Here is a 26,493-nt window from a genome sequence, read left to right on the forward strand (position 1 = left end):
GAGAGAGAGAGAGAGATAGAGAGAGAGAGAGAGAGAGAGAGAGAGAGAGAGAGAGAGAGTGAGAGAGAGAGAGAGAGAGAGAGAGAGAGAGAGAGAGAGAGAGAGAGAGAGAGAGAGAGAGAGAGAGATATTCTATTTATAGGTGATCCTGGTCCTAAACAGTGGAACTTCTTGAAGCTTTGTTGTATGATCTTTATTCTACAGGGCAATTCACTTCTTCACCTTGTTCTCTAGTTTTATTATGTATTATGTGATACGGACAGAGCACCCAGTTTTGAAAAATGATATTAGAAGTGGTCCATGGATTCCTGACCACATAAAGGCACAAGTCCAAAAACACCTGTAATTTTTATAGGCTGCACAATTATCACATATTGTGATGGCATAACCATATTATTTACAGGACAATATTTTCTTTTATTATATATCATTAATTAAATTTTTATGGTCTTTTGCTTATTATTGGTTTCTTTTTTCCCTATATTCTCTCGTCAGGATCAGTGGCGGAACTACCGGGGGAGCACCCCCTCAGGGCCCCCCGGCAGTCCATTCGCCATTGAAAACTAGGCCAAATGCGGCCGTACGGAGGGGGGCGGGGCCCGGCTGCGCGTCACGCAACAGGGCCAGCCCCCCTCAACGAACTCTACTGGTCAGGATAGATTTACCCAACAGAAAGGAGGTTAAGCTTGTCAGTCCTCAGATTCGACCTGTGTAAATATATGTATTGTATATGTTAAATATCATAAAAATAATGTGTTATTACAGGTATGGGATCCATCATCCATATAGCTCTTAATTACAGGAAAGCCATCTCCCATAGACTCCAAACAATTCAAAGTTTTTTTAAATGACTTCCTTTTACCCTTGTACTTGATTCCAACTAAGATATAATGAATCCTTATTGGAGACAAAATAAAATTTGGTTTAATTATTGTTGTAATGATTCTTTAGTAGATTTAGATATGAAGATTCAAATTTAAATCTGCATAATAGGCCCCACACCTATAATAGACCCCTACTCTCTGGTCCGAACTGGTGATTTTGTACAATTATTCAATATATAATAATAGCTAAACTAAAATAAAATGTTCTAAATGGAAAAGCTCTTAAGTATTAAAATGTAGGAGAAATTACCCCTTATTCTCCTTTGGGGTTTTCTCTCCTTTTAATTTACCTTCACTCTTTTTCACTTCCTTTTTAACCTTCTTGAGACGTTTAAGCATGCCTCGGAGGTCAGTGATGCCATGTTCAAAGGCGATACGTTCAAAGTCGCTGGGCTTGGCATTTTTCAGCAGCTCCCAGACATCTGGAGGAATACCACAGTCATCCTCATCCTTTTTTTTCTTCTGTTCCTTTTGCTTATCCTCCACTCTACAGAACACAAAGCATAAGATGACAATTCGACGTCGATTCCGTCGCCAGCATCAAAAAACGTTGACGCCGGCGAATTTTCGCGGCAAATCCCCAAAAGTATTCGGCAGCGGCAAAACGCGGAAAATTCGCCGCTGATTTGCGCCTGCCGAATAAATTCACCCATCACTATCACTGAACCTACTACAAGGTTTTTTCCAATTATTTTATAATTCTATTTAAATACCAAATCCATTACCTTTTCTTGAGCAAACCACTGAAGTCAAGCTCCCCAGCATCCTCGCTTTTCTTTCCTTCACCCCTAGAATAAAGCACCACAATACAATTTTTATGTAGGCTATGCATCAATAGTGTTCACCGTGGTTACTTTATATATTGATAGCAAGTTATGCTTTGCATTAATGTTTTCCAAACAATATTTTTACAAACAAGGGTTGCAGAATAATAATGGGATCCTAGGGCCCTGCTCGCAAGAGCTTTGAACTCTATATGACAGTAGAATATATCTGCCTGCCTGCCTAATCATATTAATAAATCCTGAAATGTTTTCAACAACCTGGTAAAAGAGGAAAAGTATGCCTTTTTTAACTTTTTAGGTCTCTCCCTACCAGATCTGCTTGGAGCACACTCCTAAAAACACCCCCAGCCAACCCAAACTACCCAAAATTATTGGTTTTATGCTGCCCTCTGCAATTTAGGACTGTCACATCTTTCTGGGCCCCTGACTGGACTTCCAACTGCTTCTCCAATGGTGACCCTGAGTACGTGCTCCTCTATACTTGCGCCTCTGCATCCAAATGTTGATTGTGTGCTCCTTGCTGAATAAGATGCAAAGTTCAAATATAAAGAGTCAGAGTGAGCACTCTGCTGATTATGGGAAAAAAATATGCATATGATCTTACGCTAGTTCTCACAGTTGTAAGAAAGGTACTTACGTTCTTTTGAAAGCTTGCAAAAGGTTTCCTTCATCTTTAGCAGCCTCTGAAGAAATAACAAAATTTAATGAGTTCATCTCAGAGTATTCACTTGGCTTTACATTCGTTTATGGCCTGGAATCAGATTAATGTTTAAGAGAATTGCACGAACACCATATATGTTGCAGAAATGATAAACCTGAAATAAAAGAGATTGGCCCAAAAAGCAAGTAAACAGAAAGAGAAAGTGAAAAAGGAAACACTATTAGCAACATACTCCTACACAAAAACAAAAATTGTGGTACTGCAAGGTAATGGAATAAAGCTGGCCCTTCTCAAAAGCGAAGCGTTCTGGATATGGAGACTTGAGACCGTACAACCTAAGGATCTAAATGAGAATTTTAGCTTGACTTGCTTTTTGTAAATAATCTTTTCACTTTTTAGTGACACATTGGCTCATTTATCAACACTGGGCAAATTTGCCCATGGGCAGTTACCTATAGCAACCAATCAGCGATTAGCTTTTAAAAACCAGCTGCAAGTAGAACAATGAATGCAGCAATCTGATTGGTTGCCATGGGTTAATGCCCATGGGAAAATGTGCCCAGTGTTGATAAATGACTGTCCTTTCCAAAGTTAATCTTTGCCAGTGGGAATAATGAAAAATAGAGATAATGGTAAAACTCCCGCTGGTTGCGAGTAGTACTACAATATTTCATAATCGTGTGTGTGAAATATGTATTAACCAAATTGGGACAATTATGTTTGATCTGTGATGTGTAACTGGACTTTGTACATTTATACCAAAACATAATGGACTTTGAGTGTCAAGCCTCACTTTGGAACACCCTGGTGGATTTTGGGTAATTGGGTGGGACTCTATGTATCCCTAGGCTTTAAATATGTTTGTAGCACAAATGTTTGTATCCTGACGAATTGACGAAGGGAGGGTTAATCCCCCCCGAAACGTTGATGCACAGTCACTAAAATAAAAGGGGTAAGCTCCCCACCAGCAACATATATGGTGTTCGTGCAATTCTCTTCAACATTCTACAATGTACTGACACATACCGACCATCTAGAGAGAGCTGCACCACCAGGGCAGGAATATCATAGGAAGGGTGTGAGGTGCAGTTCATCTATATACTGGAATCAGATCAGTTTAGTAGCCTTGCAGGAAAATGCAATCTGACTAAAATTATACCGTCTTATACATGAATCTTTGGAATTGGGTTCAAGATTATAAATGCAAGGTTTTTATGCACTTTGGTAGAATTAACATGAATTTAAGTGTGTTTGGGCCGCTATAATTAAAGGGTTTCTGTCATGATTTTTATGATGTAGTTTTTATTTCTAAATTACGTTATTTACACTGCAAATAATTCACTCTACTATATAAAATTTAATTCTTGAACCAGCAAGTGTATTTTTTTTGTTGTAGGTGCATCTCAGGTCGTTTTGCCTGGTCATGTGCTTTCAGAAAGAGACAGCACTTTAGGATGGAACTGCTTTCTGGCAGGCTGTTGTTTTTCCTACTCAATGTAACTGAATGTGTCTCAGTGGGACCTGGATTTTACTATTGAGTGCTGTTCTTAGATCTACCAGGCAGCTGTTATCTTGTGTAGGGAGCTGCTATCTTGTTAGGCTGCTGGGGGGGAGAAGGGAGGGGGGTGATATCACTCCAACTTGCAGTACAGCAGTAAAAAGTGACTGAAGTTTATCAGAGCACAAGTCATATGACTGAGGGCAGCTGGGAAACTGACAATATGTCTAGCCCCATGTCAGATTTCAAAATGAAATATAAAAAAATCTGTTTGCTCTTTTGAGAAATGGATTTCAGTGCAGAATTCTGCTGGAGCAGCACTATTAACTGATGCATTTTTGGAAAAAATGTTTTTTCCCATGACAGTATCCCTTTAAGAAGAATTTGGGGGGGGGGGTTGTCTTGTGAACAACAAATTGTTCTACTGAGAGTGTCAGAGTCATTTATTAAGTGCAGGGCAGGGTGCAAAGTGAAATCGGCCACAATTTACCATGTTGATAAATGTGGTGTCCATCTTTCTGCCCCCTAACTTCATTCAGACAAGCAAATTAGAGTGCCCTGCGCCCTTGTTTTTTTTCCCCACCTTTTTGTACCTTATAGTGCTCCTGCAATGGCAGATGGGGATCATTAAATGTTCTTATTTTTAGTTAACAACTTTGGCCACATAGGCCATTGTCCTTTATGCATTAATATGCAGTTTATCTCTTACCTTCCACTTCAATATTGAATGTGCAGCTGTCACACTTGTCTTTAGAGATGACTTCACACCTGTAGCCACCGGCATCTGCAACTATTGCTTTGTTAATCCTCAATTCATATTGGTACACCTACCAGAGAATACATGTTTAGTTTATATGCTATCATTACATAGTTACATAGTTAAATCAGGTTGAAGAAAGACAAAGTCCATCAAGATCAACCCCTCCAAATGAAAACCCAGCATCCATACACACACACCTCCCTACTTTTAATTAAATTCTATATACCCATAGCTATACTAACTATAGAGTTTATTATCACAATAGCCTTTGATATTATGTCTGTCCAAGAAATCATCCAAGTCCCTCTTATAGTCATTAACTGAATCAGCATCACAACATCACCCGGCAGTGCATTCCACAACCTCACTGTCCTGACTGTGATGAACCCCCTACGTTGCTTCAAATGAAAGTTCTTTTCTTCTAGTCTAAAGGGGCGGCCTCTGGTACGGTGATCCACTTTATGGGTAAAAAGGTCCCCTGCTATTTGTCTATAATGTCCTCTAATGTACTTGTAAAGTGTAATCATGTCCCCTCGCAAGGGCCTTTTTTCCAGAGAAAACAACCCCAACCTTGACAGTCTCCCTCATAATTTAAGTCTTCCCTCCCTCTAACCAGTTTAGTTGCACTTAGTCTCTGCACTCTCTCCAGCTCATGTATATCCCTCTTAAGGACCACTATTGAATGGATGGATCTTTCTGTAATTTGGATCTTCATACCTCAAGTCTTCCAGAAAATCATGTAAACATTAAATAAACCCAATAAGCTGGTTTTGCTTCCAATAAGGATTAATTATATCTTAGTTGGGATCAAGTCCAAGCTACTGTTTTATTATTACAGAAAAAAAGGAAATCATTTTTAAAAATTTGAATTATTTCGATAAAATGGAGTCTTTGGGAGATGACATTTCTGTAATTCGGTGCTTTCTGGATATGGGTTTCCAGATAACGGATCCCTTACCTGTACTTACAACTGATTCAACCACTTTCACCCAAACACTTATACTGAAATTAAGTGAATTACGGTATTTAGTCTTTCTTATTGTTGTCCCATCTCACTTACTCTTTTATTCTGCAGTTAAAAACATCCATGCTAGGCTCTTTATAGTCTAGTCACTAGTCTATAGATCTTGATCCATGCCTTGGAGAGAACAACAAGCTTGACTTCAAATGTTTAAGAGAATGAATTACAATTCAGACTTTACATGTGCTACAACATCAATCAATGCTGAACAGAAGTTGCTAATCATTTTTTTTTGTCAAAAAATGTTTCCTGTGAGTATGTTTATGAAACGAAACGTGTAATGCTGTGGGCTCAATTAACTCTTCACTTTGAATTTATCTGCCTGGTGGAAGTTTGCCTTCATTGAGTGCCTGCTTCAAAGGTTTTTTCGGCTTGTCCGCTCCCCGTGGTGAGGGCTCAGGGCGGTGCACTTGGGCCTCTTCCTTTGTGTGGTGAGTTATCATTTTATAACTGCCGACCCTAAACTACAGATTTACTATTCCTTACACCACTGTACTAATTCCAACCACTATTGAAACAGTTTAACTCAGCTCCTAATATTTTGTCATCAGATGCCAGCCCTGTGGCTACTGTATTCATCATAAGATCTGCAACCGCAGGATCACTCACTGTCATCTTTGAAACAGAAACTTTCACCACATTCAGATGTAAAAGAGTTGGGGAGCAACACAAGCATGGAAAATGTGCCTGGGAGGTGCCAGATAAGGGCTGCAATTGGCTGTTGGGTAGCCCCTATGTGGACTAACAGCCTATAGGAGGTTTTGTTTGGCAGTACACCTGGTTTTTTGCAACAAAACTCCTGTAAACCAGGAATTCAAAAACAAGTTCCTACTTTGAGGCCACTGGGGAGCAACATGTTACTCATGAGCTACTGGTTGGGGATCACTGCTAAGCCCTGTCCCTTTCAGCAATGAAGCATTGCCAGAACTCAACCTTATCTCATAGCAGTTGGCACAATAGGGATCATTTCTCAAAAGCAGGGCGAGATGCAGCGTGTAAGAAACGGCACAAACGGCAAGCCAACATGTGGGGAAGGCATGTAAGCCCTCTCCTGCCTCCTACCCATCCACTAAAGGTGGCCATAAACATTACAATTATGATCTTTCTTGGAAAAGATATTTCCAAGAAAGATCCTTCATTTCAATACACACGTGTAGAGCTGAATCATCAGATATACAGATAGAATCAATAGAATTCTACCTGTATCTGACAATTCAGCACTAACAATGGCCGATGTTCTGGTGCCTTCAAAGGCGCCCGATAAAAATTTTCAAAGTCTTCTGCCGATATCAGTCGTCTAATTTTCCACCATACACACAACGAATATCATACGAAAATTAGTTTCATACAATATTATCGGTACGTCTATGGCCACCTTTACTTATATGTCTGGGCACAGGCCATATCAGAGCTTATCACCTGCCCTAAATTATGTTATATTCTACTCTCTTCTATGCCATTATAAATATTTTTGGTCTAAGATTTTTGTAGAGCTGCAGCCTATCTTACAGTCCCATTTGCCCATTCACACAAGACATTCCCCAGTATGCATGTATTGATTAACTACTATTGAGCAGTAGTCTGTCTGTAAACTCAACGGCTAGGCCTATCTTATCTTCCCATATCCTGCTTGATGCTACATTATGACATTATGAAGTGTACATAGGAAATCTGCTCCAGAGTATTTTATCTGGTTTACCTAGAACAGGGGTCCCCAACCTTTTTCATCTGTGAGCAACATTCAGATGTAAAAAGAGCTGGGGAGCAACACAAGCAGGAAACATGTTCCTGGGTGGTGCCAAATAAGGACTGTGATTGGCTATTGATGGCCCCTATGTGGACTTGCAGCCTACAAGAGGCTCTGTTTGGCAGTACCTCTGGTTTTTATGCAACCAAAACTTGCCTCCAAGCCAGGAATTTAAAAATAAGCACCTGATTTGAGGCCACTGGGAGCAACATCCAAGGAGTTGGGGAGCAACATGTTGCTCACAAGCTACTGGTTGGGGATCACTGACCTAGAACATAACAAAACTAATGCAGAGCAGGCTGCTATCAGTGATGTTGTGAGCTCTTATATATTTCAACAGTTCTAGATGCAAGGCTATTATTTTTGCTAGAGTAAACTGGATCCTAGCAACCAGATTGCTGCTTAAACTCCACACTGGAGAATAAAGTATGTAGGATAAAAGGTTGCAAAATATTGGTTGAATGGTTTGTTTTATGCACCCCTTCTATAGCAGTGCAAATATTAGCATCTGGACACCTATGTGCCTATCATTGAGGAGTACTGCTTACAGGTAAAGTATGGAATTGTTAAGATACGAACAAAAGGTGCCTGGAAATTTGGAAACAGCATCAGCCCATGTGTATGAGACTTCTTTTCTCAGAGGCGTCAACTCTCACCTTCTTCTCTTTGTCAAAAGTTTCCTTGAACTGGAACCGAGTGCCACTCTTGCTCCCTAATTCCAGCCATTTCCCTTTGAACCATTTAATATTGGGTTTCACGCTCAGTTGACTGGCATCAACAGTAGATGTTAAAATAATGTCTTTTCCTGGAAAGGCAAAACATCAGACAGTTTAACAAATTATGAAGTATGAAGAACATATTATATTAATATTTGGCTTTGTCTGTTATATGATAAACAAGTGCTGTCTCTAGTATTGACTTCTGTCAGTTCCCTATTACTAGGGATGCACCAAATACAGGATTCGGTTCGGGATTCGGCCTTTTTCAGCAGGATTCGAATCCTTCTGCCGGGGGCGAACTGAATCCGAATCCTAATTTGCATATGCAAATTATGGATGGGGAGGAAAATTGCATGACTTTTTGTCACAAAACAAGGATGTAAAAAATGTTTTTCCTCTTCCCACCCCTAATTTGCATATGCAAATTCGGTTCGGTATTCAGCCAAATCTTTCGCGAAGAATTCGGGGGTTCAACCGGATCCAAAATAGTGGATTCGATGTTTCCCTACCGATTACAGCCTCTGTTCTACTAATACAGATATGGGATCTATTATGTGGAGTGCTCGGGACCTGTGGGTTTCCGGATTAGGAATCTTTTTATAATTTAGATCTCAATGCTTAATGCTGAAAAATATTTTAACATTAAATAAACCCAGTAGGGTTTAGTTAACATCAAGTATAAGCAACTGTTTTATACGGAAGAGCACTGGGGCCAGCGAAAAAAAAAAAAAATTCTGATGAGTTATGAGTTATGACTTTTAATCTCATAATTATGACTTTTAAAAAAATCGAAATTATGACTTTTAGAGGCACAATTATCAAGGGTTGAATTTCGAATCCAGTTTTAAAACTCCCATAATCTCTAAATTCGACCTATCAAAATGTATTAATAAAAATCTAATTTTTTCAGCTCGGACGAATTAAATCAACCCAAAATCTCAAATCTAATTTGATTCGAATTAGAAAAACTCGAATAGTATTAAAAAAACTCGATTCAAGTTTTTTTCTCTGAAAAAAACTTGAATGTCAGGAATGCTGCAAACATCCCTCCCATTGACTTATACAGCAATTCAACAGGTTTAAGGTGGCAAATTCAAGTTCTTAAAGGGCCAGAGTATGATAAATCTCGAAATTCAAATTAAAACTCGAATCGAGTTTGGATAATTCAAATTTGAGAGTTTTAACCAAAAAAAAACTTTGACTTTTAATAAATCTGCCCCTAAAAGTCATAATTTCGACTTTTTAAAGTCATAATTATGAGTTTAAAAGCCACAATTATGCATTTAAAAGTCATAATGTTGACTTTTTAAAGTCATAATTATGAGATTAAAAGTCATAATGATTATTACAGAGAAAAAGGGAATTAGTATTTTTTCCTCAAAATTGACTTGGTGGTAGATGGCCTTTCAATAATCCAGAATTTTCTGGATAAGGGGTTTCCAGATTCCAAGGGATCCCATACCTGTACTAACTAACTTCTTATACAACCTGTACAATGTATTCACTTTTCTAACTCTTGCTTTCTTTTATAATATTGAAATGCCCCCCTCGAATCCTTTTCTTCCTCTAGTTTTCATGATTATTATCATTATTTACAAACACTGACAAATGCAGAGCTATGGTGCATGTGGCATTATGATGACCGCTATATGTCACTTCTTGCCAGCCGCTTGAAAGGAAAATGCCACAGGTCAGGTTCACATGTGTTTTGCACTAATGCACCATTGCGTAATTTACAGCAGTAATCACAGACAATGTGGTCTGATTATGGTCTGCTAGAGGTACTTTTGTTTCTGTGAAGGTAACATCCCAATAGATGTTGGCAGTGAGCTAGTCTTTAATAGTGATGGGCGAATTTATTCACCAGGAGCGAATTTGCGCGTTTCGAATAAATTCGCAAAATTGCGGCTAAAATTTGCAAGCGTCAAAGTTTTTTGACGCCGGCAACAATTCCGACGCCGGCGACAATTAAACGGACGTCCATTGACTTGAATGTGCGTCAAAAGTCGTTGGCGTCGGAATTGTCATCGGCATCAATTTTGAAATTCACGAATTTCATAGCGAATCGAAACGGGACAAATTCGCCCATCACTATTCTTTAAGCCTGGGAGCCTTTTGACTTTTAGTTAGCAGAAGACTCACTTACCAGGGTGGTAGACCTTCAGCTGTTAATAATAACAAATACAAGCATCTTTGGAAGTGTACTGCAGGGTTTATATAAGAAGTTGGCGTTTTCTTGCTAGATAAGTGGTTAAGATTTGGAAGAAAGAATGTCGCCCACGAACCAAATTTGAATAAGAGGATTTGTAAGAAAATCAACAAGAATCTATAGGCTCAACAGGTATTAATAAAGAATGTCATGAATTGTCAAATTGGTAAAAATCTTAATAAATGTGCTCATGTTTGGTGGGTAAGGTGCTCATTTCCCTTTAGGATGTCTTTTGGGCCCCTCTGCTAAATCTGCCGTCTCTATAAAAATGTATTCACTTTTGAGTAAGAGTTTTGCCTATAACACCCTATGGATAATAACAAAACCCTGCTGCCTGTCTAACTTCCTAACACACTACAGAATAGAAAGAACATTCTGCATAAAAAGGGCCTAAAAAGCTTTACACACACATATATATATATATATATATATATATATATATATATATATATATATATATATATATATATATATATATATATATATATATATATACACAGTATATATATGCATGTATATTGGTAGAAGGATCTGCACTCCTTATCATAAAAAAAATATTTATTTTCAATCACTGTGAACTCCAACATATCACTCCCTGTTGAGATTTCTGAAAATAAATATATATTTTTCACGATAAGGAGTGCAGATAACTATTTTATTTATTGGGCAGCTTAGTGGCTCTGTATTATCACAGTCTATTTGGTTTTGGTAATTCCACCATGCGAGATCTGTTTTTATTTTGGTTTATATCTATATAATTATTATATATTTTTGTGATATTAACTGCATGACATGCATTTATGTATTCTTATCGTGTTATACAAGATCATTTAAAATGTAAATCTTTTATGCTTTGGAAAACCCAATAAAAATGAGGAAAAAAAAAAAAGGAGTGCAGATACGTCTACAAATGTACATTTAGGGGCAGATTTATCAAGGGTCGAATGGGAGTTTTCTTGAAGACCAATCGAAATTTATGAAAAAATGAATTAAAAAATGTTTTTAACTTCGGTTGAATAGGCTGTATTCGAATCATTTGATCGAATTGTAATCGAAGTATTTGCCACCAAAAAACTTTGATTTTTCAAAGTCCACCAAATGACTCCAAATGGGTTCTAGGAGGTCCCCCATAGGCTAAATCAGCAATTCGGCAGGTTTTAGATTGCGAATGGTCGAAGTTTTAAAGAGACAGTACATTGGCCTATTCGATGGACGAAGTACACAAAAATAGCTGGAATTTTTTTACTTTGAATTTTCACTTCGACCCTTGATAAATCTGCCCCATAATTTTGGATCCTGCACCCAATTTATCTTAGGTTGGAGTGCCGGCACAGCTGATTATATATATATATATATGTATGCGTGTGTGTGTGTGTGTTTTATAGCATCCAGGATCAGATAAGGCCATTTGTTTACAGCGCCAATCTTGAATTCGACCAATGTTTATTCCTGTGCTGCTTTCTAACTCAACTGGCTCATATTTCCATGCAGTACTTACCTGTTTCTACTGTGAGATTGTCTGGCTTAACTATAAACAGCCCTGTTAGTTCAGGAGTACGTTCTTCAGGGTTTGTATCTGGAATGATAATAGGACAAAAAAAGGATAAATTCCTTAAAGCAACAAAGCATTAAATAAATATGTTATATCATTTACTGGAAATGGCTGGAACAACTACCATGAGTTTCTTAATGTGAATTAATGGCCTCCTTAGTTTGTAACCAACGCCCTCTGATAAATCTCTAACCTGACATCAGACATATGAAGAAATGAAAAAAACATGGATTATCAGTAGATCACCACAGCAGAGCATAGTCCAGAAGCAGCTCCAGTTGATCAGATCATATAGTTTGTGTAAGGGCAGAGACACACGGTCAGAATCGGGGAGATTAACCGCCCGGCGACAAATCTCCTCTTCTGTGGGGCGAGTTATCTCCCCAAACTGCCTTCCCGCCGGCTACAATGTGAATCGTTGGCAGGATGGCACTCGGAGCACTGCGTTTTCATGAGGCAACTTCGGATGACTTCAGAAAACGAAGCCCCCTTAGTGCCATCCCATCTGCGATTTACATTCTAGCCGGCGGAAAGGCAGGGGAAGGCAGTCGCCGGGCGACTAATCTCCCCAAATCTGACCATGTGTCTCTGCCCTAAGTGTAATAATTTTTAAACTGGAAAAATCTGGCATTTAAAATCTGCCAAGCTTCTATAATAGTCAATGGGAGATATATATTCTCCACATTCAAGCACCTTAATTTGTGAGTTCTTTTAAAATCAAATTTATAAAATAAATGTAACAAAATGCCATATTTTTCAGCACCTTACCCTTATAAAAGGTCATGTGAAGACTTTTCCCAGTCTATTATTCGATACAATGGTTAATTCCAGCATTGGAAAGAAACTATGGTCAGTTTGCACACAAAACCTTCAGAGGTTTCCCAAATATTGTATGATATATGATTTTTTTCCAGATTTTCTAAGAAGCTTTAACTTCAGCAATACCTGTTTTGTTTTATAGGATTTTATAGGAAAAAAATAATTTAGTGCTAAAGCCTAGAGGTTGATTAGAAAATAGAGTTTTTGAATATTTGTAGACATGCTAAAATGTGTGCTTGTTCCATAGGTTTAAAATATTAATTTGAATATCTTTTTCCAGTAAATGAAATAATACAACATGCAAGCAGCAGGTAGGGGACATGGCAAAAAAAATCTTCAAAATGACTTGTTAGTAAGACTCTCAATATGATTCAACCCAGCTTTTGGTCTTGGTTAATGAAATCTAGTTTCTAGAGTGCTGTCATTTTAAATGTTGACATTGTCCAAATAAGTTTCTATTCATCACAGTATAGACTTTGATTGGAGGTCCCCAACGATCTTCTTAGAATATATCCAATAGGGAGGCGGTGGGTTGGGCTGCCAAGTTTAAAAATCAAAATCAAATGCTTCTTAATGAGGAAGCCATCAGCTTCTGAACTTGGTATCAGCTTAGCCATTGAGTTTGACTCCTTGCTCTTTTCTTCTTAATCATTAGACTTGATGACTGTTTTAATGGAATTTCTTTTGTTGGAACTGGACCAGTTTCTCCACCTCCCAACAACAATACGGAATATAACTGATGTTCATATTTTGGATTCATCTGTTTCTTGACCTCATTGCTCGATTTTCTCCAAACACTATCTTCCCGTAGCCTCATTACAGTCTGTTGACTTTCCTTTTCATGCTTTTATTTGATTGGATTACTTTACTTATCCAGGAGACTTGCCATTTTTGATTCCTGATTCCATCAAACTTACCATCTGGTGGCAATCCCCCATCATGGATGTCTGTAAATCAAAAAATGAAAATGGACACAGATAAATAAGGACAGAAAGTAAAGATTTATTCAATTCATTTTCTACCATGATCCATTATTTTATCTTATTTCTTTTTTCTTATTACATGACGGACGGTGTGAATGTTCAGCTGTGTCACACTGAGGGAGCACAGACTTTCTTTCAATGTCCTTGAGAAAGACACCAGATGCCATTCATAACCGCAGCAAAATGGCTCTTCAACTGCAACTCCCAAAACGCCAAATATTTGGTACTCCGATCACTCCACGGTTACTGCTCCACTAAATTTACATACAAATAAATGAGACAGAATACAACCACACACATATATAAATTGACATGTACAAAAACACCCAATGGAAAAACAGGCCAAAAAGTCAAGACCAAGACAAACTGCTGAGCATGAAACGACATAGAACATTCAGAAACATAACAGAAACAAATCCTGTTGACAAAATAGATATATATTTAATAAAATAAACAGTCATTGGAGTTATTATTTAATTTCCAATGAATGGAAACTAAATGGCACCTAAACCCTTATTATTTATGTAATTTTATGTTGGTTGGGCACATTTTATAAAAGGTTTTATGTTAACCAAGTCTAGTAACCCTTTGCAGCCAATGAGAGGTTTCACCTTTCAGGTGACTAATAAATGGTGCCTGCTCTCTTAATTTCATGCAGACATGTGCTTAGTAGAGGGGATTAGCCTCTGTTGAGGCAAAGTTAGGGCTTGTTTTAGTTGAAAGATTGCCTGGACTCCATTACAATGTGTTATCCTCTGGCTATGATACCTCTATGGGGTTGATTGTTACTTGTCAACTAGGAAACTACAGCTTCCTCAAAGCTACGGAAAACAAAGTAATATCATTTTCAGATGTACTAATATGTACTTGATGATTACAATTAAATTACGATTGGAGGAATCCCTTTGTACAAATTCTATTTATTTTAAATCCTTTTTTATCACAATTATATTTTACAATTACTTTCCTTTGTGCTTAAACATCTGCCAACAACATTTGATAAATGAAACAAACAAACAAGAAAATCATGGAAAACAACACTTTCCTTCCATAAACACTAAACCAGGCAATAATATCTATAATTTTAGTTATTCTTTAGGGGTTATTTATCCTAAAGGGATCCTGTCATCGGAAAACGTGTTTTTTTCAAAACTCATCAGTTAATAGAGCAACTCCAGCAGAATTCTGCACTGAAATCCATTTCTCAAAAGAGCAAACAGATTTTTTTTTTATTTTAATTTTGAAATCTGACATGGGGCTAGACATATTGTCATTTTCCCAATGAAAAAACACCTGCGGCATGGCACTCGCGTTGCTTCGTTTTCAGAAGTCGCCCGAAGTTGCCTCACGAGGAAAATATTTAGCTACAAAAAAGTCCCTGCAAATAAAAAGTTGCCCATAACCTTTAATGCATTTTGCAAATTTTTTGCCGTTTTGCTAATTTTTCAGGGATTTTCGCTAATACTTCAGCAAAGCGGGACAGATTCACTCATAACTAATCATCAGTTATAATGATGTCATCACTAAGTGCCATTTGTGAGGAGGATATATTTTATAGGATATTCATTGCTGCTGTTATGAAGTTCATAAATAATGTATGTAGTACTAGGGGGTTATATATCACTGGAGTTGGGCTTTTAAGTGAAACGTTAATGAATTAATGACTTAATTATTTTATTTTCCAGCTTCAGGAGGGGTATGATGGAAGTAAGGAAATTTATGGCCATATACAAAACAACGGACTCTTAAAAGAGCCAGTGACATCTTCATAGACGTTCAAGAAATCTCAACGGACTGACACTGCAAGTAGAACCAGAAACACCTTTCCTAAACACCTTTTAGGAAATGAGAGCATTAGGGCAATAATTATAATATTTTCTTGACATAAATACAAGAAATGAGGGAAATGTTGTAGTAAACCTTGAAGAGCAGCTGTAAACTAGCAAAGGGGATTTTGATTTGATTTTCCTGGGCTAAGGGGAAGTAATGCATTTGAATTCCTGACTATAGATTTCCTAACACATACCACTGAGCTTAGGATAATGATAACTAGGATGTCAGCAGGGCTTGGATACTGCAACTTTTGATATTAAAGGTTAGGTGCAGCAGCTGTTAACAGACCTCCTACTGTCCCAAGTTTGGGAATGACTGCTACAAGGATCGCAAGGTTAATTAGGGAAGAGTAACACCAATGGAATATAGATAAACTAAAGGTCTACTGACCTGGGGGTGGATTCATTCATTGGTTTAAAGTAACCACTGTTTTTTGAGGAGTCTTTAATATTTCTTCTGGTTACAGAGGGGGGCTTAAGCAATGGCAGAGGGGGCTTAAGGTTGAGGGAGACAGTATATCAACTTTCCTACATACATCTGAAGGGAGGTTATGGTGAGATTTGGGGTGAAAACAAGTGATGTCCTAGTTATTCTTGGAACAATTGCTGATACATTTTTTTTGTCATGTGCATTTATGTGTTAATAAAGTTCATATATTCATGTATTTAGCCTGTACAGTCTTCTTGTAAATAACTTTTGGAGATGACTTAATTTACTGGATTTCTTGGATTATTCTGTAGCAATACTACTTTTTTTAAAAAAAAAAAAAAAAATTGTGCTATTAAACTTTTTTTTTTTTACCTGTGAGTCACATTAAAATGTAAAAGAAGTTGGAGAGCATAGGGTTGTCAAATATGAGCTGTGATTGACTATTGGTAGCCCCTATGTGGACGGGTAGCCTTCAGGAGGCTCTGTTTGGAAGTAGACATGTTTTTATGCAATTAAAACTTGCCTCCAAGCCTGGAATTCAAATATAAGCACCTGCTTTGAGGCCCCTGGGAGCAACATCCAACTGGTTGGTGAGCAGTCCAGTAATGTCTCACTCATGACAGAAGATGACAGGATTCTTAGTTCTGAAGAACTGAAATGGAAAAAGGCCATCATATCTTTCCAATTGTGGCCTGCTGACGGATTATTATATTGATTGCCAAAATATCGCTCTAAAACACATTATTCAAATAAAACAGGATTTGAAACACACATTACCCATATAGACTACATAAAGCACCGATAGACACAGATAACATAATTAATAATAATAATATGTACAGGCATGAAACATTTCATAGGTTTGTCATCGGGAACACAAAACTCACAGATATTACACATAAAACAGACATGTAGGTTATTGCTGCACGGTGCAACAGCAGTAGGTTATCCTATGAGAGAATCAGCACAATTAACACATATTAAAATGAACAGTTTCAATAGCAGAATGTTATAGTTTATTTTTATGGTATTCAGTGGTATAATATTTCTCAGCAAACTGATGGACACTAATTCTCTTGAATATGTGTAATCCCAAGCAAGGCCACTAATAACTCACTTGAGCTGTCAGACTTTACAGGACCACAATACCATGTTCTAATGCAGTGATCCCCAACCATAGCTCGTGAGTAACATGTTGCTCTCCAACCCTTTGGATGTTGCTCCCAGTGGTCTCAAAGCAGGAGCTTATTTTTGAATTCCAGGCTTGGAGGCAAATTTTAGTTGTATAAAAACCAGGTGCACTGCCAAACAAAGCCTCAATGTAGGTTGACAATCCACATGGGGCTACTAAATGGCCAATCACAGCACTTATTTGGCACCCCAAGAACATTTTTCATGCTAGTGTTGCTCCCCAACTCCTTTTACTTCTGAATGTTGCTCATGGGTTCAAAAGGTTGGGGATCCCTGTTCTAATGCATTGTGCTCTACAAAGGTTACAGCAGACTTAATAAAGGTTGCTGTTTCTGCAGAATCATGTGAAACACTTAGGGGCAGATTCATCAAGGGTCAAATTGAAAAATCAATTTTTTATTAGAATTTTGATCTAATTTTAGTGCACTTTGACTAAGAAATAGACCAAATTCGATTTGAACTTAAAAGAAATTTGAAAAGTCCAATATCGAAATTTATGATGTACTGTCTCTTTAAAAATTAGATTTTGACTATTTGCCATCTAAAACCTGCTGAATTGCTGTTTTATCCTATGGGGGACCTCCTAGAACTCATTTGGAGCCATTTGGTGGACTTTGAAAAATCAGATTTTTTTTTTAAATACTTTGAATGCAATTCGATCAAATACGATCTAAATTTGATTAGAACAATCGAATACAGCCTATTCGCTCGAAGTTAAAAAAATTAAAAAAAATTTAACATATTTTTGTTGGTCTTTTTTTATTTGAATTTCGAGTTGATGGGAGTTTAAAAAACTCCCATTACCTCGAAATTTGACCCTTGATAAATCTGCCCCTTAGGGGGTTATTTATTAAAATCTAAATGACAAAAACTCGAAAAATTCGAAATCCGAATTTTTCGTGAAAAAAAAACTTTTTTTGTGATTTATTATACCCCGAGGATGAAAAAAGTCAGAATCTGAAAAACCGGCATCTCACACCTGCCGAGGTTGTATATAAATCAATGGCAGAGGTTCCAAAGATATGCGCTGGGTTTCATGCAAAAATCCAAAGATTTTGTGTTTTTTTGGCAAAAATCCTAAAAAAAATATTTTTGGGGTGGAAAATCCGAAAAATTCGTATGTTTCAAATTTTCCGACGATTTTCATGATTTCCGAGTTTTTTTCCAGAAGTGGAATTTTTTTGGGGAAAATTGATAAATAACGGGAAATAACCTTTGGTTTGGTCAGAGTATATTTCAAAGAATAATGAGATCAATTTGGATTTTGATAAATAACCCCCTTAGGGTGGGATTTTTTTAGGGTAGCCCTGGATATGAGAAGGCTTAGGGCTTCATCCATTCCCGTCCAGTTATATAACATATCACTGACCATTTCACCAGCTGGAGGTCTATGGAAAGTGATACAGTTACAGCCAGAACTGGGATAATTGCAAATCTCTAACTGGTAGTTTGCACACAACCTTAAAATAACACAAACAATTAAAATGAACATAGATTCAGCTATTAATAAAGCAAACTGGTAATAAAGCAAAAAATATAGTTATTGTGGAACTTTAAGTGAAAAATACAGCTCCAGCCTTACCCTGAGGTGCTTCTTCTGGTGGTGGAGGTGGTGCTGGGGCCTCTTTTGCTGCCGGCTTAGCAGCTTGTTTTGGGGCTGCTGCCCCCTTTTTACCTGCTAAGGAGATTAAAGATGAATTTTAGGTTTGTTTCTTAATACTTTTCAGAATTTTTCAGTAAATCACCAGTCCATAACAGAACATACTGATATATGACTAGAACAGTGCTCACAGAAATAACCTGTTAAACTCCGTCATCATCAGCTCTAGTGTTGGATGTTGAGACTTGAGGCTTCTTTATGTCTCAAGGTCCTTTTAACAATAAAAAAATCCACCCCTGAATGTGCCAATTGATGTGTTTGGCCAGTTCCGGAGACCATTGCATGCTCCATTAGCTTTGCCGCTTCACTAGTGGAAGAAGCAGGGAGTACTGGACAATTCTGTGCAGTATTTAACTAAATATTCATGAATATTAAAAGAATGAGAAAATGTACTGCAGCCATTGTATCTCATTATAGTATTTGCCCATTGCTTTAATAAGATTTTTTTTTTCATGGCTGAAGACTTGGGCCATGACCTTACGTTTAATGACTATGGATGAATATCCACATAAAATAGCCATGTGTGGCAAGAGGCCTAATATAGCCTCTCCAATCTAACATAACGCTGAGCCATCAGATAAAGAGATGTATTAACTCTGATCACTTCTCATAAGACACCCACACTTTGCCTCACACCCTTGTACAGTACTTAAATAAGATCTGCAATGCGTGCAAGAACTCTGGTTCCAGAAACTCTGCATACAGTAAGGAGAAGATATATTCACTTGCAGGCCTTCTCATCTCTCTTCCCCCGAGCCTCCGTTCTTGTTAAGATATCCAAGCCTAGAGGCAGCTGTTGGCGTTTGTGTGTCTGTGTTTGCCTCCTGGATTCAGACTTACATTTCTGAAATGCCATTTAACTGTGCCCAAGATGCTTCTAATTTCTTAACCAGAGATTAAAGCGCCCAGGGTAAATTACTGTATGTTTGGAAGGAAAGACAATGCCTTCAGCCACACTTGTATAGACAGGTTCTGGCTGATATATCAGGCAAAACACAATGTTATGCCACCACCATATTTTATACTTTTCTTATGTGTCCCTCAGCAGGTTTAGGCTTATGAATGTGCATTAAAGTTTTTGGATTATACTCAACTGTGCATGTGTAAACCTAGGTCTGTGTCCTCAGCCAGATGACAGCACAAATTTACTTCTTTCCCTTGGCCAGAAACCAGGCTTTCATTGTCCTTTAAAATGTGCATGCCCTGACACTTGGAAATCCGAAAGTTACTACAAGCCTGGACATGGAGGTTAATAGGCGCTACCAGTGTCAGACTGGGCTGCTGGGATACTGGGAAAAAACCCAGTGGACCCCAACTTCATGGGCCCTAGTGACCCAGTCAGCTCCCTTGCCCAGAACGTAGACTCTCCCTGCCTGGAGCCAGTAATGGCAGATTAAGGAGGAGGTAAGGGGTGCATATGTGCATGCCGGTGGTTGGGGACAGCTAGGTTGGATTTCAGGTGTGAGGGCCCTTCAGTTGCAGTCTCAGTGGGCCCCGGACAGTCCAATATGACCTTGAGCCCTAATTATTGATCACTATTGCTGTTATCAATGCTAAGTGCCAAAATACAGAGCAAATTGCAACAATCACAATTTGCAATGGATTATTCATCACGTCAGGTCCGGACTCAGAAATAAAATAGGCCCTGCCATTTAAGGTTCACAGAGGTCCAATCAGCCCAAACAGAGGCCCACCAGCCCACTAATTACTGACTTTCTATGGCTTCTTTTAGCAGCCCCTCTGGTATTTTCCAGAACCCACAGATTGCCAGTCCAGGCCTGCATCACGTGTAAAACATGGCAATTTGTGCCTATACAGATTCAGACTGGCCCACCGGGATACCAGGAAAACTCCCAGTGGGCCCAGGTGTCAGTGGGCCCTCATGCTGCTAAACATTTGGCCTATTTCACAGTCATTCCCTATTTCTATGAGAACAAAGAGGCTGAATAGATGAAATATAGATTATAGTATGTAAAAAAAAGAAACTAGGAGAATAGAGGTTGAGTGAGGAGAGGAAGAATAATAGTACTGAGAGTGGGCCCCAGGTCTAAGGTTTTTGGGTGGGTCCCTGGTGTCCCAGTCCGACACTGTGCCTATAAATAATCCAGTTTGCACCATACTCTGCATTTGCAAATGAGGCTTCAGCTTTAAGTAGGTGCTGCGAGCCAATAGCTTTTTAATGGGCGAGGGTGGGCCACAGCTTTATTGAACATATTTATTATTTGAATAAACAAAACCTTGCCATTAAATAACCAACCATCCATTTCCCAAATGCCAGCCACCGCCGATACGGTGTATCTAATCAAGAAAGCATTGCACACTAATTTTTAAAAAAAAAAGTATATAGTATATTTATTACATAAGAAAAAAGAGAAATTTACAAAAATTACAAAAAACAAAAGTCAGCCCAACACGTTTCAACCATATTGGTCTTCCTCAGGGGCACAAATAACAGAAAAATTAAAAGAAAAAGGCAATCAATATGGTCGAAACGTGTTGGGCTCACTTTTGTTTTTTTGTAATTTTTGTAAATTTTTGTAAATTTCTCTTTTTTCCTTTTTTATATTTCTTTTTTCTTATGTAAGAAATATACTATATTTTACTATATTTTATACTATACTTTTTTCTTATGTAATAAATATACTATATAATTTTTTTTAAAAAATGAGTGTGCGATCCTTTCTTGATTAGATTTATGTTAGATTTGGAGACCCACATGGATTCCGATGGATTAGCACCTCGCATTATACTTTAAAGGGTGTGCGCCCTCTTCTCTAACTTTTAGTTACACTACGGTGGGCATGTAGGTTAAACCTAAGCATATACCAAAGGACACGCTTTATACCTGGCCATATGCTGTGACAGAAACAAACTGTACCCAGTGCTGAACACATGAAAATAGATACAATTTTTAAGAAGCATAATAATGACAAATACACTGGAGTATAATATCAGCAAATCACTAGAAATGATGGGAGGGTGAGACTGCTCCACCATAACTCCAGGATTCTGAGGGAAGAGGAAGTTGGTAAGGTGTTGCCCTTCCTTAAATAACTGTCCCTCCACTGTGCTGCCAGCCAATCCTGCTGCGGACTACAGGTCCCAGAAATCCCTTCCCCACTGAACACCTTCTCACAATCCTGGCACCTTCGCTATCCCCTTTGGCACATATTTACTACATAACAGTCAATGGAGCTGTCCCTTGCAAATTGTAAAATCTTTCTTTGTTTTGAGCTTTTCTCGGGACAAGAACCAGAAATGAGCCATCAGTGAGAGGACAAGGGCATGGACTAGGGGTAAGCAGACAGCATTGCACCCTAGGCACGTGCCTCTCCTACCTACCATTAGTTCTGGCTCGAGATCTAGGGTTTTGCAGATAAGAGGTGTTTTATTTTTACAGATAAAAATATTTTTAAAAAATTTCAAGTTATTTACTTAAAATGGACTCGTAGCTTTCTGTATAATGTTTTTTTGGATAACACATCCCATACCTGTATAAAATTCCTTTCTGTCGTACAATAAAACTAAGCCCAGAGAGCAAATTAATATTCCCCATAATGAGGACACATTCAGAAGCAGAGACTGAAAGCGGCATATATTTACTGTTCCATATTAGTCACATCATGGGATTTGTAGCCTTTAAACAGGACCTGTCACCCTGTTCCGAATCCTTTTCTATCATGTTAGTTGAACAAAGGCATAGAGGCGTGGCAGTTAAAATATGATTGACAGCTCATATTTTTAAATGCATTTATTACAGGTTTGGATGATTTCATTAAAAAAAGAATTGGGGTTTTATGCCTAATTTGCAAAGGGCTTTTATTATAGAGCTTTTTATGTCTGGTTGACAGGTCCCCTTTAAATAAACCGTAGCAGACTTCCTTTCTTTCTCTATCTCTGTTTCTTGTATTGATATAAAAAAGCAAGAAAGAAAAATTTCCAAAACAAATAAACTGCGGAAGCAAGGCATTCTGTAACTGTGACTCTCCTTCATGTTTTATCATAGTGTGACCTCTTATCTCTTGATAACCCACCAGCCACCATGTGTTGCTTTGGTCTCATAAGTATCTACTAACTGTCATATGGCTTCTTCCTTCTATTTCCAGTCACACGACTGAGAGGCTCATGTGTGAAATAGTTCCCTAATCTAACCCTTACTAATTAAATCCCCACACCTGGAAGTGGACTCCCCTTGGCATCACCCCTACATTCCTGTCCTGCGTATACACCCTCTCTGTCTCCCGCTTGACCTTTTGATCCCCTTCTCAGATTGCTGCCTTTCTGGGTTCTCACCTAATTGGGGCAGGGAGCTGAGCAACAGCCTGTTTATTAAACATGCAGCCGGGATATAATTAGCCCTCAGCCAATTAAACTAATGCGCATTCAGCAACATCCAGGCCTTGGGGAAAGGTATATGCAGTTTCATCATGTTTTATGCGAGGTCTTGCCAAGATCAGAACTTGCCTGGCAATTCGTTTCACAGTTTGAGTACATTTATATACGTATCTGTTATCTATATACAGGTATGGCACCTGTTATACCAACCTGGGGTCTTCAGTGTAAGGGATCTTTACGTATTTTGGATCTCCTTAATCTACTAAAAAAATCATTTCAACATTCAACCCAATAGTCTGGTTTTGCTTCTAATGGATCAATTATATCTCAGTTGGGATCAAGTACAAGCTATGGGGTAGATTTATGTGAAGTTAGAGATCTTCACAGTCCGCAGAGTGAAAAACCGCCTCTATCCATTTATTTCTATGGGATTTTTAAAGGCGTATTTATGAAATTGTGAACTTTCACTATCACCCGTTGATAAATACGCCTTTAAAAATCCCATAGAAATTAATATAGAGAGGCGGTATTTCACTCTGTGGACTGTGGAGATCTCTAACTCCACTCACTGATAAATCTACCCCTATGGGAGATATACTTCCCTTAATTTGGAGCTTTTTGGATTACAGGTTTCTGGATAGCAGACCCCATACCTGTATCATTAAAAATGTGATATACAATACAGTACAGGAGAGCTCAAGCTTACAGTCTAAAAAGATAAAGGGGTATACAGGGCCGGATTCCTTGGGCTGGCGCCCCTCGGCGGCGAGGTCCGATCGCCCGCCCGCAACCACCCGCCGCCACTGCCGGCCTGAGCAAATGCGAGAAAGCGCCGGCAAACGGTGAACGGGGATGAACTTAGGCAAGCGTGCAGTCCTAGCACCTGCACTACCACCCTGCCATCCGAACGGCGCAGTTAAATGGGGATGCACAGGCCCCCATATTGCAGCTGGGCAGCATGCCTTCCTTAATTTTTTGCCGCGGTGGCGGAACTACCGGAGGAGCAGGGGGTGCAATTGGGCCAGGGCCCGCACCCCCTCAGGGCCCCCCAGCACCTCGGGCCCGCCTATTTCCGGGAAGATAATTGCAAACGGAGGGGGGTGGGGGCCCGGCTGCACGTTTCGAAACAGGGCCCGGCCCGCCCCCCCTCTAGTTACGTTACTGAAAATATGGAATCAGAAAAGTGAGATATGTGACAGTGAGAATTGCACTTGGCAACAGAACTGCCATGAGTGATTAAAGGACCCAATACGTTTAAGGAGATCCCATCAGATGTACCAATTATTGGCCTACTGGTCACCTGTACCCCCTGGATTATGCCCCTACCAACTAGTAGAGTGAAGACAAAAAAAAAAAATCCCCTGCTACATGGTCATCAACCAATTCAACCCAGCCATGCCCTATTATGCCCAAACTCCACCTACCACCACAAACCCTGCCCTGATTGTGGCTCAAAAATTATCATGTCCAAGGGCGCTGTGCCAATGAGGCAAAAAGCCACTCCTGGTACCTAAAAACTAGTGTGAGGGAGCACAATTGCACTCCCCACTTTATGGTCTCCCCCAGACCACCACATAGGTAATGTATGTGAGAAATCTCATCCGCAGGGACATTGGCAATAATGGGCGTAAAGGACAATTCGCTACCGAACGAGACAGTCGCTAGCGTTTGTTCTCACCCTATGGCCAGACGACTTTTAGCTCTGACGAACGGTCGTTACTCCGCAAATCCACCAAGATGCGAATTTTGAACGTTACCTCTTTTGCCAGAGTTTACTTTGCCACCGTATACCTGGCGAACTGATAAGAAGAAGCTACATCCTCCTCAATCCAATGTCAGTGACATCATATCCTGTATGTCAGAAATGTATTAAAGTTGTAAAAACCGCTTGCGACGCAGGTTTGACTGCCAAAGTCCAAACGCTTAGGGGCCAATTCATTAACTTCGAGTGAAGGATTCGAAGTAAAAAACTTCGAATTTCGAAGTGTTTTTTTGGCTACTTCGACTATCGAATGGCCTACTTCCATCTTCGACTACGACTTCGACATGAATCGAAGGATTCGAACTAAAAATCGTTCGACTATTGGACCATTCGATAGTCGAAGTACTGTCTCTATAAGAAAAAACTTCGACCCCCTAGTTCGCCACCTAAAAGCTACCGAACCCAATGTTAGCCTATGGGGAAGGTCCCCATAGGCTTGCCTAACTTTTTTTTTAATCCTTCGATCGTTGGATTAAAATCCTTCGAATCATTCGATTGAACGATTATTCCTTCGATCGTTCAATCGAAGTATTTGCACAAAGTCCTTTGACTTCGATATTCAAAGTCGAAGGATTTTCATTCCCCAGTCGAATATCGAGGGTTAATTAACCCTCGATATTCGACCCTTGATGAATTTGCCCCTTAATGATTTATGTGTGAGCAATTTTTTTAAACCTAATTTGAGGGGCATGCAACATTTGTTTTAGGTTGGGCTCATGTCTAGGTCATTAGAGGATCTCTTTTGTCTTTATTTTGGCTCAAAGGACATTTTGCCCCAAGGTCAATGATGTAGACTTTTGGGCGATGAATGATTATGTCATGTAAATATTAATAAATTAATAATATTTAGCAAGCAAAGGGCAAAACATGGTCACAATCTGTCATGTTTTTTTTAACTTTGTTCCCTGGACTTTAATAAATTGTCACAGGATTCTATATTTCTTTTTAGAGTACGGTGTCCCCCCATATCAAGGCTGTATTCATCAAGGGCTGGTGGGATAATAATTGCATATGAGGCTCTAATTGTGAATATCTAGTTTTTGTTCTGCTCTGGGGAGCTGGAAATATGTTTGCCTTTCGGTGGATAAGGTTTTAATCTCTCCAACAACAACAGCCTGAACGCCTCTCTTATAGCTGTTCAGAGGTGCCTGAAAGTGTCCAAGAAAAATCAGTTACAGGAGAGGTATGATGCTAGCCTTCAGCCAATGACGCCCAAACTGGCTTCTACTCAGGAGGGTCCACCTAGAGGTGCCTTTTTGTGAAATGAATCTGATATTAACTTGCTCTGCTCTCCCCTACAGATGCCCGCTGTATCCCAAATTGACCATATCAACTGACGGGTGCAGAACACAGCCACTCATACTGCTCAAAGGCTGATGGACTATGTTACATACTTTTCTCCTTCTCCAATGTTTTTACAAATCCTAAAAATGTGTATAGGGTGGAGGGGTTGTTCATATGTTTGTACATGTGCAAATAATCCTTTTGACCCTCTGATACCCTAGCTGTTGTATAAATGACAGTTCCCAGGATCACCCCCTGCCAGCAACCCTGTGAGTTGAAGTTCAACAACATCAGCTGGTATGTGAAGTTTGTACTGGCATATTATCTCACAGTAATCAGAGATGCCCCCCGTCTCACTGCA

General features: G+C 38.9%; 1 protein-coding gene across 3 annotated transcripts in view; it reads right to left on the minus strand.

Moving 5' to 3' along the window:
* Positions 1-26,493, minus strand: part of LOC108697262 (myosin-binding protein C, fast-type) — a 70,608-nt gene that overhangs the window by 34,702 nt on the left and 9,413 nt on the right. The window contains exons 2-9 of one of the 3 annotated variants that reach the window (XM_041571606.1): positions 18,674-18,769; positions 13,573-13,602; positions 11,783-11,860; positions 8,013-8,161; positions 4,538-4,655; positions 2,307-2,352; positions 1,610-1,672; positions 1,175-1,371 (exon numbers count right to left, since the gene is read on the minus strand). In XM_041571606.1, the coding sequence (XP_041427540.1) occupies positions 1,175-1,371; positions 1,610-1,672; positions 2,307-2,352; positions 4,538-4,655; positions 8,013-8,161; positions 11,783-11,860; positions 13,573-13,602; positions 18,674-18,769 (777 nt within the window). The remainder of the gene's footprint in view (positions 1-1,174; positions 1,372-1,609; positions 1,673-2,306; positions 2,353-4,537; positions 4,656-8,012; positions 8,162-11,782; positions 11,861-13,572; positions 13,603-18,673; positions 18,770-26,493) is intronic. The other 2 variants (XM_041571604.1, XM_041571605.1) reach the window with 2 other exon arrangements.

The sequence above is a fragment of the Xenopus laevis genome, chromosome 7S, assembly GCF_017654675.1.
Source record: "Xenopus laevis strain J_2021 chromosome 7S, Xenopus_laevis_v10.1, whole genome shotgun sequence".
Lineage (NCBI taxonomy): Eukaryota > Metazoa > Chordata > Amphibia > Anura > Pipidae > Xenopus > Xenopus laevis.